This window comes from Balaenoptera musculus, chromosome 15 (assembly GCF_009873245.2).
Source record: "Balaenoptera musculus isolate JJ_BM4_2016_0621 chromosome 15, mBalMus1.pri.v3, whole genome shotgun sequence".
In the NCBI taxonomy this organism is placed as follows: Eukaryota; Metazoa; Chordata; class Mammalia; order Artiodactyla; family Balaenopteridae; genus Balaenoptera; species Balaenoptera musculus.
Window position 1 is genome coordinate 74174290 of NC_045799.1, and position 20893 is coordinate 74195182.

The window sequence follows — 20893 nt, forward strand, 5'->3', positions numbered from 1 at the left end:
TTGCTTGTCCCAAAATTATTTATTAAATCCATCTTTTCCCTTTATTTGAAATGTCACTCTTGTGATATACTAAATTTCTGTACGTATCCAGACCAATTTCTGATCTTTCTACTGTTTTCAGTTGAATTGCTTATTATCATTTATTTAGTTAGATTGCATAAAGCAATCTATTTAATGTTCATTGCAGCACTATTCATAATAGCCACGACATGGAAGCAACCTAAATGTCCATCAACAGAGGAACGGATAAAGAAGATGTGGTACAATGGAATATTACTCAGCCATAAAAAAGAATGAAATAATGCCATTTGCTGCAACATGGATGGACCTAGAGATTGTCATACTGAGTGAAGTAAGTCAGACAGAGAAAGACAAATATCATATGATATCGCTTATGTGAAATCTAAAAAATGGGTACAAATGAACTTATCTACAAAACAGAAATAGAGTTGCAGATGTAGAAAACAAACTTATGTTTACCAGGGGGTAAGCAGGAGGAGGGATAAATTGGAAGATTGGGATTGACATATACACACTACTATATATAGATAACTAATAAGGGCCTACTGCATAACACAGGGAACTCTACTCAATACTCTGTAATGGCTTATATGGGGAAAGAATCTTAAAAAATAAAAGTGGATATATGTATATGTATAACTGATTCACTTTGCTGTACATCTGAAACTAATACAAAATTGTGCACCAACTACACTCCAATAAAAATTAAAAAAATAAAAATAAAACAAATAGATTACATCTATTTTTTGTGGTTTCCCACTTTTATTATTAAAAATAAGGCTGTGATAAGTAACTCTGTAAATAAATCTTTACAAATAAGTATCCTAAAACGTTTTTAGAATAAATGTCCACAAATGGAATTGCTGGGTCTAAAGGTATACACACCTTTAAAATAGTTCGATTATAGAAATTGTCAATCTTACTGACAAACAGAGAGGCTAGTGTAAGCCCTGGAGTAGCCACCGCTGGGCTTCAGTGATTTTTCAACATTTTTCCAATTGTATTTATTCTGTCACCCCTGCCCCCTGCGTCCTGGGTATTTTAAAGCAAAGCCCAAACAGTATATCATTTCCTCCAAAATACCATTGGTAGAGCTAACTTAAATCAGCTTATTTCTCTATTACGTATCTCAAAAATGTCCATTTAAGACTTGCTCTACTTAGGATCCAAACAAGGTCCATATTCTTAAGGCTTTTGGTACTTGCTGCTTGGTTGCCCTGCAGAGGCAGCCAGTTCACGCTCCCACCAGCAGGGTGCGGAGTTGCTTTTACCATCTCGTCTTGCTAATTCTGGGCACGCCATCAAATGGGCCTTGCTGATCTTCTGGTTGCTGCAGCCAGAAACCTCCCGTTCCCCTCCTTTCCCATCCCATACCCCGTCTCTCAGGACATCCTGCTGGAGACTTAACCTTCAAATCCATCCAGAACCACTTCTCCCTCCTGGCTTGCTCTCTCCCCTGGACCACTGCAGCATCTTCACTCTGCTCCCATGTTATCCTCACAATCTGTTATCAGCCCAGCAGCCAGAGGCATTCTTTTTTTAAAATTGAGGTATCATTGGTACATAACATTATATTAGTTTCAGATGCACAACATAATGATTTGATATTTGTGTATATTGCGAAATGATCACCACAATAAGTATAGATAACATCTGTCACCATAGTTACAAATTTTTCTTCCTTGTGATGAGCACTTTTAAGATCTACTCTCTAAGCAAATTTCAAATATGCAATTCAGTGTTATTAACTATAGCCACCATGCTGTACATTACACCCCCATGAGTTATTTTTATAGCATTGGAAATTTGTCCCTTTTGACCACTTTTACCCATTCCCCCCACCCCAACCTGACTCTGACAACCAACAATTTGTTCTCTGTATCTATGAGTTCAGGTTGGTTGCTCTGTTTGCTTTTAGATTCCACATCTAAGTGTGATCATACAGTATTTGTCTTTCTCTGTCTGACTTATTTCACTTAGCGTAATGCCCTCAAGGTCCATCTACGTTATCGCAATTGGCAATTGTCTCAATTCCTTTTATATGGCCGAATGATAGTCTATTGTATATATATGCCACATTTTCTTTATCCTTTCTTCCATCATTGGATGGAAGGTTGTTTCCATATCTTGGCTATTGTGACTAATGCTGCAGTGAACATGGGGTTGCAATATCTTTTCAAGATAGTGATTTTGTTTTCTTGGATATATACCCAGAAGTGGGATTGCTATATCATACGGTAGTTCAATTTTTAAGTTTTTTGAGGAACCTCCATACTGTGTTCCATAGTGGCTGCACCAATTTACATTCCCGCCAACAGTGCACAAGGGTTCCCTTTCTTCACATTCTCGCCAGCACTTGTTATCTCTTGTCTTTTTTTTTTTTAATTTATTTATTTATGGCTGTGTTGGGTCTTCGTTTCTGTGCGAGGGCTTTCTCTAGTTGTGGCAAGCGGGGGCCACTCTTCATCGCGGTGTGCGGGCCTCTCACTGTCGCGGCCTCTCTTGTTGCGGAGCACAGGCTCCAGACGCGCAGGCTCAGTAGTTGTGGCTCACGGGCCCAGTTGCTCCGCGGCATGTGGGATCTTCCCAGGCCAGGGCTCGAACCCGTGTCCCCTGCATTGGCAGGCAGACTCTCAACGACTGCGCCACCAGGGAAGCCCTCTTGTCTTTTTGATAAGAGCCATTCTAACAGGTGTGAGGTAATACCTCACTGTGGTTGTGAGTTGCATGTCCCTGATGATTAGTGACGTTGAGCCCCTTTTTAAGTACCTGTTGGCCACCTGTATATCTTCTTTGGACAGGGGCATCCTTTTAACACACAAGTGAGACCACATCATTCCTTGGTTCAGCAACCTGCCATGGCTCCCTCCTCATTCATAGTGCCGACAGTGGCCTACAAGGCCTTACGTGATCGGCTTTCCCACCCTCATCTCTCCAATATTCCCCCCTCCTTCTCCCCACCCCCTCCCTCTGCCCCTACCCCCCACCCCTGTCACTTGGCCCCCTTGGCAGCCCTCCAGCACTCCAGGCACATGACCACCTAGGGGTTTAGCCCTGACTATTCCCTCTGTCTGGAACAGTCTTCCCCAGAAAGCCCATGGCTATGCCCTTTCAAGTCTTTGCTCAAATGTCTTCTTGCTGCAGCTCAATTGCCCTCCCTCTGTGTTTACTCTGGAAACTGCTCCTCACACCCCCCGACCCCCGCCGATTCCTCAGTGCTGTCCCCTCTACTCTGTTATCACTTTCCTACACGTGGTGTTAGTTACTTTACAAAAGGCCTATTGTTTACTGTCTGTCTCCCCCACCCCTTAGAATCCAAGTACGTGTGATCTGGGATCTTTGTGGTGGTCCCTATCACGTCCTAGCTTCTAGAACGTACCTGGCGCGTGGTGGACACCAACAAATCCTTATCGATACGAATCTGGATATGAATCTGATAGATAAAACATGGTGTATTATGGTTCTACTCATTTGTGCTGGAAAATTAATAGTAAAAAGTACCACAAGTGAAAAAATTAATAGTGAGGTAGAATTCTATTTTATTTGATTTTTTTTGATTTTTGTTTTTTTCCATTGTTCTGTTGGGGCATTCCAGTAAAACCTTTTACATACCAATGATGATCCCTTTGTTCGCCATATGTCAGTTCATCTTGGCTTACTTTCTAGCTTGTTTCTTTGTGTTATTGGCTTTTTAATGTATCAATCTGCCTTCAGTTCTTTTTTTTTTTTTTTTTCGTTTTTTGTTTTTTGTTTTTTTGTTTTTTTTGGCTGCACTGAGCAGCTTGCAAGATCTTAGTTCCCCGACCAGGGATTGAATCCAGGTGCTTGGCAGTGAAAGTGCCAAGTCCTAACCACTGGACTGCCAAGGAATTCCCTGCCTTCAGTTCTTTAGAGAGAACTTCTTTTGTTGTCTAATTATTATTGTTTTAATTCCCTCTATATTTTAATTTCTCAGAAGTAGATTTGGGTAGATGGTGTGATGTAGAGTTGTAACTTAATATTTTCCAAGTTCTCAGCTGATTATTACAGCCCTCTCTATGAAGCCATCTTTCTTTTTCTCCGTGGATTGAAATGTTGCCTTTATCACACTGTTGGCCTCCGTGATCGGAAAATCCACATGACCAGACGTGGCGCTTCTCCTTGACTCCCAGACAGGTCACCTCTTCTTTAAGAGAAATCTGGAATGATTTGTGTGTGCATGTGTGTGCACCTGTATGTTCTGGAATAGTTGGCTTATTCTCTTGTGACTCCCTTAGGATTAAGTGTCTGGGTAGAATTCCTAAAGCAATTTCCCCCCTTTCCTGAGCTGCCCTTGTAATATTGGAGGGTTGGCACGGGATCAGTCTGCCTCAGCTGATTTCAGTTTTATTTCTCAAACTGGAGCCAGTGCCAGGTTTGCAAATAGTCTTTTCAGAGGTCCAGACTTAATTTGATAGAGAACCAGCACGTTAAAACAAAATGAGAGAGTTGGCAATTTTAAGCAAATAAATTGCTTTCTATTGATAATGGGATATTTATGTCAGCTGCAGTGGAGAACAATTTCTTCATATCCAGGCCCTTTATCAATGATCAGGAAGGCACAGTGGAGTAGGAAGCAATGCAGCAGGGAGGTGTGCAGGAATTTGGTGAGCTGAAGGAGGGGTTCGCTCCGTGGGCTTCCCCCGAGTGGCTGTGAATCAGTCCAAACCTGTGTCTTTTCCTCTGCACAGTTCGGTGCGGGGCTTGGGCTCACATTGTCTTGAATTCCATCTGATTACCTACCTTTCTCTAGGCAACAAGTCCAGGGTAGCTGTATTTGCCACGCTATGAGAAACAAGACTTGGGCCATGTTTACGTGCGCCTTTGCCTGTGAGCAAAAGAAGGACAGGTTTGATAAAGAGTTAAAATTGAAAAATTCCACAACAGAAGGGGAATTCTCTTCTGGATTCCAGCCAATTCCTGCAACTCCCACCATTTGTCATTTTGCCCTGAGTCTCAGTGCCATGAATTGTTTGGAAGATGACTGTAGGAGAATTTTCATTTCATGGACTGAGCGTGTCTTTTGGGCCCTGTTTTAGGTGCTGGAGACGCTTTGGTCTAAGAGACTACAACATGGATGAATTAGGAGCAGACAAGTCAAGCTATACACGTGTGACCGTCACTGCCCTCTTGTTCTATTAGGCTTGGTCTGTAAAACTGGTAAATCCCTGTGGCTGACTGAATGTGCCTGCTTCTGCCCCCTCCCGGATCCTGATACTGAACTCAGGTCCGGCTGCTTGACGCTCAAAAAATCAATGCTCGTCAGAGAGATTAATGTTGGTAGAAAGGAAAGTTGCTTTTAATCAGAATGCCGGCAATCTGGGGAGATGGTGGACTCAGTGTCTCCCCAAAACCATCTCTCTAGAGTCTGCTCAGCCATGAAAGCTTTTAAAGGGAAAAAAGGAAATAATCTCAGTTAATCATTGAGATTGGGGGTCAGAGTCATTGCCGTCCCCCACGGTGTGCGGGCTTGTCCACTGCCTGCGATTTTTCTTTGGATGCTGTCTTGTTCACACAGTTTGTTCACGAGATTGCTGAAGGGGAAGCTGGGGAAGAGAGCTGGTCATCTGTTAATTACTTATCCTTCATTTCTACTTCTTTGATCTACGGAAAGAACCAACAAGTTAGGCAAGGTATTGTGTGATGAAAAGATTTGGAAGGTGTGCTAGGACCCGGAGATGAGGGGGTGACTGATTTAAGGTTAGTGATAAGACAAAGGGGCCTCCTGCAAAGAGCTCTTTCCTGCCAAAAGCTGCTTACATCCTGTGGCAGAGGTTGTTACAGATGGGGCAGGGGGCAGAGGGCAGGGGCAGGCGAGGTGCAGCTGGGAGGTCTTAGACCTGCAAGGACTAAATCTGTCACTCGGCAGGTCTTACGTCTTAAGATTGGTAGGCCTACGGGGGTTCCAAAAACAAAGACTTTTCTCTAGCCTTCCAGAATGTAACATCCCTCTGGGACCCAAGAAAGATGGTTGTTAAGTAGACAGTGGTACAAAGCTGGGTAGCATGTGCTGCTTTGTGGCAGTGAATGAGAGCTAACTGCTCAGTGCAGAAGTAGGAAATGAGATGGTCCCATGACAGCTGCCATGATGGAGGGGGGCATTGATTCAGGAGAGACAGAGAGATGCGTGGGGCATTCTAGGACGAGCTTGGGAGGCTGCTAGGGAGAGTCTGAAGTTGTAACAAGAAGGGGGTGTATCAGAGAGTAATAGTGAGATAGAGGCTGCCCTGGGGAACCCGAGACATGGGTGAGGTCAGAGCTTCTCCAAGAGTGGGGCCTGAACCATGCATGAGTAGGGAGATCAAATTCGCTGATTGGAGTGTGCAGGTAAAAAAAAAACAAGGAGAAAGAAATAGACTAGAAAATAGAGTGTGTCCCAGGTGGGGAGGGTGTGTCCTTTTCAGGAAGTACGTGTTTGAAGAGGTAGAGTGTGAAGTTGAGGAGTGCACACTCTGGCCAGCAGGCCTGGATTCAAATCACTGCCCTGACACTTAGAACCACGTGGCCTCAGGTGAAGGGCAACCGTCCGTGGGTTGTTGCCAGGAATAAATGAGCTAACATACAGAGAACACTCAGAGCAGTGCCTGGCATAGTTAAGCACACAGTAGGTTTAGCCCTTACATAGTAGTTGGAGCCAGAAGAAATTGCTACTATTTGACCATTTTTTAATCTATACCAAAGCAATTTTATATGGTTCAACCTAATATACTCATACACCTCCCCCATATACATTATAACTATATTGTGCATCTGTCGTGATGTACTGTGCATTTCTTACTGTGGATTGGAATTTAAAAGGCCGTGTGCTATCCTGGCTTTCCCTGGCTAGGGAGTGGCTATGAAGCATCAATTTTAATAACGAAGTGTGATATTTCCATAGGTATTTTGCTCTGAAGGGCCCCATGACATGCTCTTTTGCTGTCTTTGTCTAGCCCTCTTCCATGTGTCATTAAAGGGTGGGCTGGGTGCTGGGCTTTCTAGAGGTTGCCCTTACCTAGTGGCAAACAGAAGCATCTGGGTCACATAGTAGGGCCTGAGTCCACCTCACCACCAACTCCAGGCCCCCTTCCTGGCTCCTCTTGAGTCCTGTGCCCTGGCTGCCTTGCATCTTCTCACTAAGCCTGGATTGACAGAATCAAAACAAAGCTGTGTTGCAACATGGATGGACCTAGAGATTATCATACTAAGTGAAGTAAGTCAGACAGAGAAAGACAAATATCATATGATATCACTCATATGTGGAATCTAATTTAAAAAAATGATACAAATGAACTTATTTACAAAACAGAAACAGACTTGCAGATATTGAAAACAAACTTATGGTTACCAAAGGGGAAATGTGGGAGGGAGAGATAAATCAGGATCTTGGAATGAACATATACACGCTACTATATATAAGATAGATAACCAACAAGGACCTGCTGTATAGCACAGGGAGCTCTACTCAGTATTCTGTGATAACCTGTATGAAAAAAGAATCTGAAAAAGAATGAATATATGTAAATACATGTATAACAGAATCACTTTGCTGTACACCTGAAACTAACACAACATTGTAAATCAACTCTACTCCAATAAAATTTAAACAAACGAAAAACCCAAAGCTGTGTTGCCTTTAAAAATAATTTTTGCCTCATTAAAAAGCAAAACCAAAAAGAGCCCCTCATGTTTGCTTGGATTTAGTTGTTGGTTTTCTGTTAGAAAGTTCTTTTTTTTTTTTTTTTCAGCCCAGGAGAAATTCCAGAGGTCAGGGAAAAGACTTGGTTTCTAGAATAATACTCTGCGAGATCCAGAAAAAAAATCTTGAGTCCCAGCCACCAAGCTGTCCTCCACAGTCCCTTCCCACTGGGGGCTCAATGTGGGCCCCACCTCTTCCCAACCCATGTCCTGTTTGCTTTATACCTTGGTTTCCTAGGACCTGGCACCTAGAAGGGTGTGTGACACACAGTCAGTGCCTAAGAAATATTCGTAAGGTTGAGTTAAATTGAACAATGCAAAGATAAACTTAGCTTTGAGGATTCCTAAGACCCCAGGGAGGGGGGGGGGTGTGAGCCATGCCTGAGAGGCCCTCTCCTCTCCATTCAGTTTGCTTCTGGTTTATTTCTGGAACTTGGATCTTGCTCTTCTGGCCTCCATACCAGTGCTAAATTCACAAAATGACCTTGTTTTCTCAGAACCTGATTTTTCTCTGATCTCAGGATATTCAGCTTAGGAGCAGTGTGACTTAATGAAAAATTAATTGTATTGATTATTACCATGCTCACAGATAAATTCCACTCAGTATTGCCTTATGTGCCAAATGGTGCGATGCCTATTTTCTGCCTTGGGCTATTTCCCTGAGAAGGTGCTTGTTGCCATGTGAGAAATGACTCCTTCTGGGGAGAAGCACCAGGTTTGTCCCCAGGATGCTGGCTAATCAGTTGGACTGTGGGAGATGGTCCATCTCCTCTTAGGAGGAACTACCCAGCATCCTGCCCTGGAAGCAGTCCTGGTCTAGACTCAGGAGGGTGGGTCTCTCCCCTCTCATCCCTCCTCCTCCCATGTTAGGGGAGCCCCTTTTCCCTCTCTGAGCCTCAGTTTCCTCATCTCAGCCATGAGTGTGGGTGTTTCCTGGGCACCTCCTTTGGGCCTGGCCCCATGCTGAGAGCGAGGTCTCCTCAGGGTCCTGCGATTACCCTGCAGGTCTTTTTCAGGCAGTGTCTGAATTGTCTCCTTTTCCTTGAAGCCTCCCTTTATAATCATCTGGATCTTGAACTTCAGCATAGCTAGATGAAAGGTACATCTCAGAGGAGATTGGGTTTCTGTGCATAAAAATGATGGAAAATGGAGGACACTGAGAACTGATACTGCCTTTTCGGAGAGTGTGATATTGTATAAGAAATATACATGGTTGGTCTTCTTCCCTGGTTCCTGGCCCCAAACTTCTGAAACCCTAGGAACCTCTGGAGTGATGAGAGTATCTTTTGTATGCTAATGAGATGACTGGTGGCTGGGGTCCTTAGATAGCTTTAGGATGGGGGCTGGTGGCCAGAGAGACCAAAGCATGATTAGAAGGTTGGAACTTTTAGCCCCATCCAGTGACTTCCAGGGAGAGGAGAGGGGCTGGAGATTGAGTTCTGTTGTCAGTAACTAATGATTCAAACAACCAGGCTTACATAATGGAGCCTCCATTAAAAACCCTAAATGATGGGGTTTGGAGAGCTTCCACACTGGTGAATACATGGAGGTGCTGGGAGGGTGGTGCCCAGAAAGAGTATGGAAGCTCTGTGCAAACCATAACCGCCCCCCCCCCCATACCTGGCCCTATGCATCTCCTCCATTTGGCTGTTCCTGAGTTCTCCCCTTTATAATAAACCAGTCAATGTAAGTAAAGAGCTTTCCTGAATTCTGTGAGCTATTCTAGCAAATTATCGCATCTGAAGAGGAGTTGTGGGAACCCTTGACTTCATAGCTGGTTGGTCACAAGTCCACGTGGCCTAGACTGGTGGCTGGCGTCGGAAGTGAGGACAGTTTTATGGGACTTCCCCTTTGGGGTCTGCACTGACTCTGAGTAGTTAGTGTCAGAACTGGGTTAAATCATTGGACACCAGCTTATTGGCATCCAGAGAGCTGGAGAATTAGTTGGTGTGGGAAAAAAAACCCACACATTTGGTCTCAGAAGTGATGTGAGTAGAAACGGGTCATAGAGGACAACTTGGCAATATATATTAAGCACCGTAAAAAAACTCCTGCCCTTCGACCCAGTACTTGTGTTCCTAAGGTATCATCTTAAGGAGATGATCATCAAAAGACATGAAAATTTATGTACAAAGATTTCCACTGTGGTATTATTGAAAATCAGAACTGATCTAAGTGTCCCACACTTAGGAGTTTGGTGGCATCAATTTGGCTATCGTGATTTAATGAGATACTATGTAGCCATCAAAAGTGATGTTTTAAAGACCAGCTAACAATATGGAAGATTGAAATGACAGTGTGTTAAATGAAAAAAAAAATGATATAAAGCTATAGAGAGAGCATGAGCCCAGTTTAGGAATATCTATACTTAAAAAAAGTTTGGGCATAAATAATATGTTAACGATGGTTATTGCTGACCAGTGAATTATAGATCATTTTTTTCTTTATACATTTTGGGGGCATTTTTCATAAGAAGCATCAATTAATGTATAAACTGAAAAATGTAGCATTCCCCTGTAGGTCTAGCTCTGGTCTTTTGAGGGGGTTGTCCCCATCCCAGAGGTCAAGTCCAGAACCTCTCAAGACAAAGAAAACTGCAGTCTTGATAGATGTCCTCTTCCTTTCTCTTTGCGCATCACCCTGTTTTTCAGTAGAGAGACCCTCCAGCGATGCTGAGTCTCATCCGTATTCAGATCATTTTAATGGTTCTCCTTTCAGCCCCGTGGAGCGTTCAGTCCATCACCGGCTGCCCGTGGCCCAGATGGGCTTTCATTGTGAGTTTCAGTTCTCATTTGCTTTGTTCTTTTGCTGTTAGGGAATTTTCCATTAGCTTTAACGGACCTGGCATGCTAAAATCAATTCAGCTTCATCTGTGGAGGTGTAAACTTTGGGGACAGATAAACTCTGTTTTAGCTCCTAAACCCTTAGAAATGCCCCTGGCTTTCTGACCGCCTGGTGCCACCCTACGTTAGGAGAGAATGATTATTTTTCATGACCTGGGCTACTTCGTCGGTGTAATTTCTCTACCTAATAAGTTACTGACATGCTTTTCTTTCTGAATGCTAGCTAGGGAAGGAGTTGGCGTTATTTTTGAATTCAAGGTGTCATTTGAGGCAATAGGTAAGGAAAAAGGCCAGGAGCGTGGTGACACCAGAGATCTGCAGCATGAACCTTCAATCACTGTCCCACCAGCCTTGAGCACAGGACCTTTGAACTGCTTTTTCAACACTGCCTCTTGCCTGCCCCCAGGGTTAACAGGGACTCACGGTGAGCCTGGGGCCAGGGAACCTGCAGGAGCCCTGCTCATCCCTGGATTCTGACCGTAGATCACGGCTACTGTTATGCTCTCGGAGAGGGACAGTCAATTAGTGAGCATTTATTGAAACGGATGCAATCACATCTCAAATAGCAAATAACCTAGGAGTGAGGATCCTTTGACCCTTTTGAAAATGTACCAAGAAAAAAAAAAGCCAGGTTAGAAAGTGTATGATACAAAGCAGCATCGTAACCCCAACCCCACCCCCATCTGTGTGGCCACAGCTCTATTAAATGAGGGACACTTCCGAGTTCCTGCTGCATCCCTGCCTCCTCCCAGCAGATTTCCCTCCTCCTTCAGGGCCCCACCCCCCTTGCTGTCTGAGCTCTCACCTCTGTGTTCCCTAATTACTGAAACCAATTAGTTGTATTTGCAGACCGATAGATTATAATTAAATTGGAACTCATTCACACTAAAACCCACACCGGGATTGAACCAGCATTTTGTATGCAGTTATGGTCATTCTATTCCCATTTTCCATCCTCATCGTATTTTCAGTATCACTGTCTTCAAAGGCTAGTCGTGTATTTCCATGTATTCACCAGGCCTGACTGCTTGGGTATCTCTCAGAGCCCTGGACTCCGCGTGGCCAAAATACCACGTCCCCTCCCTCCCTCCCTGAAACCCTGTGCTTCTTCCTGAATTCGCTCTCAGTTAATATCATCACTGCTCACCCCATCAGGCAAACTAGAAACCTCAGCATCATCCTCAAATCGTCCCTCCCCTAAACCCGGGATACCTGAGCCCTGGACCGCTCAGAAGTCTCTTGGTCCCCCTCCCAGCAGCTCCGGAGGTAGTTCTGGGCTCCTCATCTCCCCTTCGTCTCCAGGTGAGGGCTCTGCTTCTCACCCCTTGTCACTCTGGTCTTCACCACCCTGATGCCAGAGCCCTCAGTTTACAAACGAATCTGACCCTTTCTCTCTCTCTCTTTTTTAAAAATTTAAAACCATTAAGGGCTCCCTGTGGCCTACAGCAGGGGTTCACAAACTTTAAAAAGCCAAAGTATAACTATTTTAGGCTTGGTGAGCCAAACTGTCCGCGTCACAATGACTCAGTTCTTACTGTGTGGTCCAAGAGCAGCTGAAAATGGACAACCATTTGTCAACGAATGGGCATGGCTGTGTTCCAATAAAACTTTATTGACACACAAGGTGGTGGGCCAGATTTGGCCACAGACATCGTTTGCCAACACCTGGCCTGCAGGGTAAAGCTCAGGTGGCTTCGAAGGCTCTTTCAATCTTGCCCTAGCACACTTCTCCACCCTCATCTCTCGATGTTTCTACACCCACCACGCAGCCAATGCGTTGAACACGCCCATCTTGGCGCAATTTCTCCACTCAACCTTCTTTCCCTTCTCTCTGAGGCCTTAAGATTCAAAAGATCCAAGTGTAACCCTTTCACAGAACTGTCTCTGTCCTAAGGAAGGACTTCCATGAGATTTGTGTAGACTTGTACTATTCTGCTTGTCGTTCTCTGTTATGAATATCTGGTCACCCCTCTGTCTCTCCAACTGGAATGTAAACTTCTCGGAGCCTGGAAAGTTTTTTTGGCTACCTATCTATCTTAGCATCGCATCTGGCATATAATAGATAAGCAGCAACTGTTCAGTGAGTGAATGGCTGTATTAATCAGCTCTGCATATTCATTTGTTGTCTTTCATAGAGAAGGGGGAAACTTTTCTAAATCTTTTGTCATTAGCTCAGCCCCCGTCCTATTATTTCTCCCGAATAAAGACCTCCAGACTTGTCTCTTATATTTTCTGGTGCGTTTGTGTTGGTGTTTAACAATTGCCTGGCCTAGCCTTGCTGAGCTGCATCTCTCTCCAGTTCTGCAGTTTCTCAATGGCATTTATCAACAGAAGGCATCTTGTTCATTCATAAAGCCCTCACGTTTTGTGGTTAAAATCCCACCTGCTTCCCAAACGTACCTTTTTGTGGAGAATAAACAGATTTCACAGCTAGCGGGGATTGAGATAGGAAAAATTGTTCTTCGTTACTAATTTGAGTTTGCCAGTTAGCACAATGAATTTCAGCTGATTCTTCAGCGCTAGAACATTAGCCAATGAATACTGACTCTGCCTGGTGTCTGGATTTCATCTGATATACACTCTGTTGGGGCGGCCTGATTGTGAGTCTGTTCTGTATGATGGCCGCGCCTCTGGCCACTGCTCCTGCCTGAATTGGCTATGACCATAGGGAGCATCACAGAACCAAAGCATGGTTCTCAGAGGGCACTGGGTCCAGACGCAGGGGGTACCAGTGGTGGCTGCAGGTATTTTTAAGAAAATAGACTTGCTGGCATAATGAGCAGTAAATCTCTTGTTCTCTAAAACAGGATCGTTTCTATCCCAGGCCTTGCTTTGCTCCAGAACACCAACCTCACTCCAGGGAGGAGAGGCCCAGGTCCCTGTGGGAATGTAGACTTTGCTTCTGGGAGATTCCACAGGCAGAGAGTGGATTCCTTTTTTTCAGAAGATGTGTCTTACCGTGTTCCCTTTCATACTCCGCACAATGACAGTTGGACAGCCTCCATGCGCATCATGGATGCCCCCCTGGGGTCCACGAAGTCATCTTGCAGAGGGCAGAACTGGCCGCGCTGGCGCCTGGTGTGCACATGCTTCGTGAGGCTGAGATTGAATCAAAGAGCAAAAGCACAGCATGCTTATGTAACTCCGAAGCACAAGGGACTTTCGCCTGAAGAGGGGATACATTCCAGTGGAAAGCACACCGCATTACTGAGTTGTTCCCAGAAACTTGATCTGTGGTCTCCAGTTCCCGAGGATGTGGAAAGTGGCCAGAGCCCCTTCGTGCTGTGCCCAGGCTGCCTGTAGCCAGAGGCAGAGGGATCCGGCCTGCTCCCATGTCTCCGCTGTTTTATGGGCATCTTTCTCACACCCTGTTCTGCTATTAAAAACAAAATGAGGCACACATCACGTGTCTCAGACTGCAAGACCCATTTCCTTCTAATAAGCCTCTTGCTTCCTGAGCTTTCAAGGTATCTTTCCAGGGTGGAAAGATGAAATCTCTAGAGGCTCCCATTATGGATTTCTAGTTTTGTACTTTTGTTCCCCTCCTCTCTGCTACTTTGAAAGAAAACGAAGTTAGTGAGCTCTGTCTGCCTCTGCAGATACAGACGCACAGGACCCCCCCCCCCCCACACCACATACACCACATACACACAGGAGCAGATATTCTTTTTTTTTTTTTTTTAATAATTTACTGCTAGTTTCTTTTTTTTTTTAAGAGTTATCAATTTTACTGATTTTTTTTCCAGAGCTCCAGCTTTTTTTTCTGGCCCTGCTGCACGGCATATGGGATCTTAGTTCCCCGAGCAGGGATCGAACCCACACCCCCTGCACTGGAAGTGTGGAGTCTTAACCACTGGACTGCCAGGGAAGGGCCCCTGGGAGCAGATATTCTTTGCAAACAGAGAAGAGCGGCTTTGTCCCACTTACTTGGGGGCCATAGAAAACAGAACTCAGAGCTGAGATGTACCTGCCCCATACTGTCCTGGGCTAGAGCAGGGCCCGCCTGGAGGCTGCAGACAGGTAAACCATGGGGGTTTGAGGCCTCGAGCGAGCATGTTCCTTCAAGCAGGGCAGTTCTGGGGAGACCCCTGTCTGAGGTCTGATTTACCAAATCCAGTAGCCCAGGGGTGAGGCAACCCTAGGCATAACCCAGGCAGCAAGGTGGGGGTCAGGAGGCATACCCACCAAGGCCCTCATTTCCAGGTCAAGTTCTCAAACATCCCCAACCAGGCCTCTCTGAAGTGGCCAGGGTAAGGATACAGGCTCTTTCACCGGTAGGATCTAGGGCATGCAGGGGACCACAGGAGTGAGGCCAGGCCCTGTCAACAGAAGGGGACCGTCCTTTGGAGTGACAGCATCAGCCCACAGAGTTCAGGATTGAGTCAGAGGAATGGGAAGAGGAGATGGTGCCTCGGGAGAGAAGTGGTCCAGAGAACAAGGGGCAGGGCTCAGCCTGCAGCTGACCACCAGGCTGGCCCACCTGGGACCCCAGCCTCTTCTGGGACCCCAGGCAGGGCCCTTGTCATCATCTGACATTTTCTACTGTTGCACGGTTTGTGTCGGCCCTGATGTAAAAAACCCTATCATAGAGGCTGGAAGGAGATCCAACCCAACCCAGTTTTCAGATGGGAACATTGAGGCTGAGGGAGAGGCCTGCCCTGGTCGCAGGGCAGAGCTAGATGGACTTCCTTGTAGGCTGATTCCCGTCTCAGGAGATCTCCCTCTGTATCCTCCTGCCCTTGGCGTCGAGACTTAGGCCGAGTGAGGCGTGGTCTCTGCCCCAGTGTCCTTGAGCGCTGTGTGACGTGACCTCAAGCTGAGCCGTGGCTCTAAGCTCTTTTAGGGCCACCTGGCACCTGGTAGGAAAACATATGGCTGCTTTAGGTAATCTTGGGCATGTTGCATTGATGAGAAAATTCTCAAAATGCAGACAAACCCCTTAATTCAGAATTTGGAAAGGGCTAAAATGTTTTCTATATCATCAATGGAAAAAAGAGAGGTGTTTGAACAGCAGATCAATAGGGTGTGAAAGAGAACACAGGCTTCCTGTTCTTCTCTTAAACACTTTAACGATGTCCACGGATCCTTAGACAGGGGCTCAAAGGACCTTAAGGATTCTCTTGGCCAACCCAGCTCATTTACACATGAACAAACCGAGGCCTCAGGATTTGGCTGCAAACCTAATTAGCTAATATGCCTGGCTGGGAGCCCAAGGTCTTGACTCCCAGGCTGGTCTTCCCTCTGCCGGAGCACACATTTATTCACGTAGCGCGTTCGGAGTGCTGAATTAGTACCCATAATGAATCTGCTGCTAATATCTGATGCTTATTTGTTCAGACCCATCGTGCATTGAACAGCTGTCCGTCAAGCGCCTCCTTCAGAGCGTAGGTGGGAACATACTGCCGTGAATGAAATGTATGAGGAGCTTGCAGCTCCGAGAAGCCGTGATTTCTGCACCATGATTTCATCGTATTTCTAGACGCCACGTGCGAGGTGTCACGTGGGAGGAGTAAATGACCTGCTGAACAGTCGGCAGTGAGGGAGATAACTTGGCTGTGGTGAGCAAAGGTGTTTTTGTGAAATATGCTGCCCTCGTCTTGGTCTTGGAGGACCGATATGATTTGGGCAGGTAAAGAGGATGGCAAGGTATTTCAGATGGAAGCCCTGGATGGTAGAGTGTAGAGGGCTGAAAAACAACCCCCAAAGGTATCAGATTCCCATCCCTGGAACTTGTAAATGTCACCTTGGAAAAAAGGGTCTTTACAGATGTTTTTAAATTAAGGATCTTGGGATGGGGAGATTATCCTGGATTATACGGTGGTCCCTAAATGCAATCACAAGTGTCCTTGTAAGTGGGAGGCAGAGGGAGATCACAGACAGAAGACAAGAAGGTGATGTGATCACAGAGCAGCTATTGGAGTGATGTGGCCACAAGCCAAGGAAGTAAGCTTGTAGGAAGAGGCAGGAAAAGAATCTTCCTTGGTTCCTCTGGCGGAGTACGGGTCTGTCCCCACCTTGATTTTGGCCCAGTGATACTGATTTGAGATTTTGGGCCTCCAGACTGTGAGAGAATAACTTTCTGTTGTTTAAGCCACCACGTTTGTGTGATTGATTACAGCAGCCCCAGGAAATTAATACAAATAGAAAAGAGAAAGCCTGCTCGGGTAAGGGTTCAATGTGTTTGCTGGGAGGATAGTCAGATATTTAGAGAAGTGGTAACTACAGTTGACCCTTCATGGATGCTGAACCCATGGATTCGAGGGCCGGCTGCCCTGCCGATACCAAGGGATGACTGTAAATGGTTAGGGCCAGCGTCTTGCATTAGTTTGAAGAGTTCCTGCAAGTTTCTGCCTGGATCTTATCTTCCCACCTGGAGTGAGGGGCTCTGGAGGGGAACCACGATGTCCGGCAGATTTCTCTGCAGTCCTAACTCCCGTGCTCCTTAGGTATAGGCGGCCACTGCTTGTTGAATGGCCTGATGAGTGCTGGCAGCTGCTGTAGCTGGGCTCACACTGCGTTTATTGATGAAAAATCAAAGCTGTCTGGAGCTCAGAGACAATTGATGTACCTCTCATCTCCAGCCTGTGATCTCCAATCGAATTCCCATGACCTACCTCGCAGGGGTGTGATGTGTTAGGAAATGCTCAGCCAACCCAGGATGAACAGGCGGCGGCGGCGGAGGTGGGGCTCTGGAGGGAGGCACTCTGGGTGGAAAGCAGAGCAACTCTGGTTGGGGTAAGAGGATGGGAGTTTCCCTGCTGGGTGAAATGGCCTTCTTGATGGCGGAGTCAAATTCTCTGCCAGCCCCAGAGAATGTGATTAAAGATGGCTCTGGGGCTCTTATGACACTCCTATTGATCTGAGGTTGTTTATAGCCATAAAACAGCTGTAAATTAGAGGAATGAAGTAAGAACAGCAGGGTACTTAACTCCTGTCCTCCTAGGAGGTTGAGAAAGCTTTCTGCACAGCTCCTGCGGCAGCAGGGAGCTGAAGTATAAGTCTGCAAAGGGGACTCTCATCCTCCTTTCCTCCTGACAGTCCGAGCTAGTAGCTGTCTTCTCACAGCTGAAACCTAATCCTCATCCTTGTTGGGAAAGTGTCATCTGGCTGACACAAATCCCAGCTGGGACCACCGTTTAATTGTCTACCGGCTACTGTGTGTTAGATGCTCAGGGCCAGTTATCTCCTCCTTCCAAAGCTGTTTTTCTGTTTTTATCCCCCTTCCCTCCCTTTCCTTTATTCCCATCTCCTTTTCTCTCTTTTTTTTCTTCCTTTCTTTTGTTCCTCTTTTGGCCACCCTTTTTTATCAGATTAAAGGGTTTGACACATCACTATTTGTAAAGCAGTTAGGAGTTTTCAATGGACAATCGCCAGTCATTTCAATGCAGTAGACCACACCTTGTGACATTGGACTTTCTTTGCTCTCCCCTTGTAGAGATCCGAGAGGCCTTTCGGGTTCTGGACCGAGACGGCAATGGCTTCATCTCCAAGCAGGAGCTGGGAATGGCCATGCGCTCGTTGGGGTACATGCCGAGTGAGGTGGAGCTGGCCATCATCATGCAGCGCCTGGACATGGACGGTGAGACCCGGGCCTGCAGCGCCCCCCCTGGGATGAGCCTGGACTCATCAGGGAGATCTTGGGTTTAAAGGCCCTTTGCACTTGGAGTCGAAAGACTTTGATTCATGTCTTGGTTTACCTTTGAGGAGTGGAAACTTGAACTAGATCAGGGTTTTTCAAACCACATTCCGTAGACCTCTAGGGGTCTGCAGAGGTGGTTCTGAGTCCACTAGAGGGAGGAGGGTGAGGAAGGGGGCCTGGCTGGTGGAGGACTGAGAATGGTTTGGTTTTGTTTTCAGAACAGCTTCGTTGAGAAAGAATTCACACACCATGAGATTCACCCATGTAACCTATACAATTCAGTGGCTTTGAGTGTATTCACAGATTTGTGCAACCAATGGCATGATCAATTTTAGAACATTTTCACCATCCAAAAAGAAACCCTGTACCTCTTATTCATCACCTCCCAATCCCTCTATACCCCACAAGTCCTAGGCGACCACTAATCTACTTTCTATCTCTATGGACTGACCTCTTCTGGATGTTTCATATAAATGGAATCATGTAATACACGGTCCTTTGTGACTGGCTTCTTTCACTTAGCGTAATATTTGTAGGGTTCATCCATATTGTAGCATGTATCACTACTTCATTGCTTTTTATGGCCAGATTATATTCCATCGTTTGGCTCTAACAGCTTCTTTTCTCTCTGTTTTACATACTGGGTTTCTACATACAATCACATTGAGGAAAAGGGTTTCACTGTATTTAAACAGTTCTGAAAAATGACTGCATTTGATGATCCTTAAGATTCTTTCCTGCTCTAAAACTGGCTGTGACCTCCCTGCCTTGGCTGAAGGTCCAGGAAGGAGCCTTCTTATTTTGTTGTTTTCAACACACACTCTCCCCCTCTGAAAAGCAGCTTGATTCCAGGTGTAAAATGTTCAAAGTGGCAGGCTTTGGGGACTCTTGGGTATACTCATGAAGTAGAGACCAAATAAAAGGAAACAGAGGAGGGGGGCAGGATGCCTTTGGGAGAGATAGATGAAGACCCTGGTAGGGAGATGTTTGCTTGGCCTGCAGACTAATTGCAAGAACATGGCTGTGTCCTGTTATCTTGCTGGATTTGTTGGAAGGATGATTAATAAGTGTGACCGTATGGTGAATGGACCCCAGTGCCAACCACCAAGTGCAGCTGTGGGCATTTATTTGCTGGTTCAGGAAAGAGATGTTTTATCAGGGATGTTCAGTTGTATGTGGAGCGCCAACCCTGTTCTTACCACCTTGATGGATTGTGACTCACTGGGTCTTTGCACGCCTGACTCGACCTTGCTTTGTATGTAGAGGTATTTCTGACAACCTGGAGCAAAGCACATGTTGTATATGTCCATGAATTCCCATCATCATTTCAGAGATACATGTCCAGAAAAGAGAAAAAAAAGAGTTTCTTCCTTAAAAGAATAGAAATCTTAACCTGTACCTCTGTGTATAGAATTAAGATTTTTGTGCTTTTGAGTCTCCTCCCACAACTTGTAAAATAAAACATGGTCAACTGGACTAAAAGCAAATGGAATTAGCAACGTTTAGTCAAAATGATCTGGGGCTATCGTGGGAGAGTTACTCCTCTGAGATTTAAGGGTCTTCGTCCAAGTCCATCCCTGTTCTTTGTATATTCATTCATCAGACCGACCCTGGCTCATGGGGAATTTTTACATTTTTGCAAATCCTCCCTGATTCCACCAGGACTTGGGAGTCCCCAGGGGATCTCGTGTTGATGGTGCTGTTCAAGGGGCCCGTCAGGACTCGGGCATCCATATCCGTATGGGGGTTACAGTTTAAGAGACTTCAGGTTTCACCAGTTTATTTGCAACATCATACTTAGCGACCAGTGCCGAGGGTGGAACTTCCAAGCAAAGCGTGTAGAGAATTGCTATTAGTTCCTTTAACAGAAGCCCAAGTCATTGGCCTTTTTCATGGTGACCCCATCAGGTGAAAACACTGTTATTTACCTTTTTTTAAAAAATTTATTTTTATTTATTTATTTTTTGGCTGCACTGGGTCTTTGTTGCTGTGCTCGGGCTTTCTCTCATTGCGGCGAGCAGGGGCTACTCTTTGTTGCGGTGCGCAGGCTGTAGGCGCGCAGGCTCAGTAGTTGTGGCTCACGGGCTCTAGAGCGCAGGCTCAGTAGTTGTGGCGCACGAGCTTAACTGCTCCGCGGCATGTGGGGTCTTCCCGGACCAGGGTTCGAACCCACAGCTTCCTCAAAGTTTTGTTGCCTCCAAAAGATTCGGTGTACAACAAATGCAAACAATGTAGCAGAGTAGGCAAAAAGAATTGCTTTCGCAACATACCAAATGCATAAGTGTGAAAAGAGCTAAGGGAAAAAAAATGCCCAAGCTGACGCCTAAGTGTGTGTTTTTACGTGTTTTCCAAATGATGCTGGTAAGTGAAATTTCTGGGGTCCTGAGTTCTGGATATGGATGGATTGGCTATTTTTCAGTGTCCTTCTCTTAATGGGGCCTTTTGAGCTGTTCTGTTAAAAAAAAAAAAAAAAGTCAGGTTCTAATTATATCCTTCCTCCCCAGCTTCTGTAACTGGGGATTCTCCACAGAGATTTGGCCCCACCTAATTAAGCTTCTCTTTGGCGTGAAACTTGTAGAATGGCAGATGATTTTATGGGGAAATGCCACACACACACACACACACACACAAGTGTTTGGGCCAGAACTTAGGATTCTTTGCTGTAAGGTGACCATGCCTCCTGGCCCGCAGATCC

At 45.6% G+C, this 20893-nt stretch overlaps 1 protein-coding gene across 11 annotated transcripts in view; it reads left to right on the forward strand.

Moving 5' to 3' along the window:
- CALN1 (calneuron 1) overlaps positions 1-20893 on the forward strand; it is a 471992-nt gene that overhangs the window by 231701 nt on the left and 219398 nt on the right. For all 11 annotated transcript variants that reach the window (XM_036825183.1, XM_036825180.1, XM_036825182.1 and 8 more), the window contains one exon: positions 17995-18138. In XM_036825183.1, coding sequence (XP_036681078.1) covers positions 17995-18138 — 144 coding nt within the window. The remainder of the gene's footprint in view (positions 1-17994; positions 18139-20893) is intronic.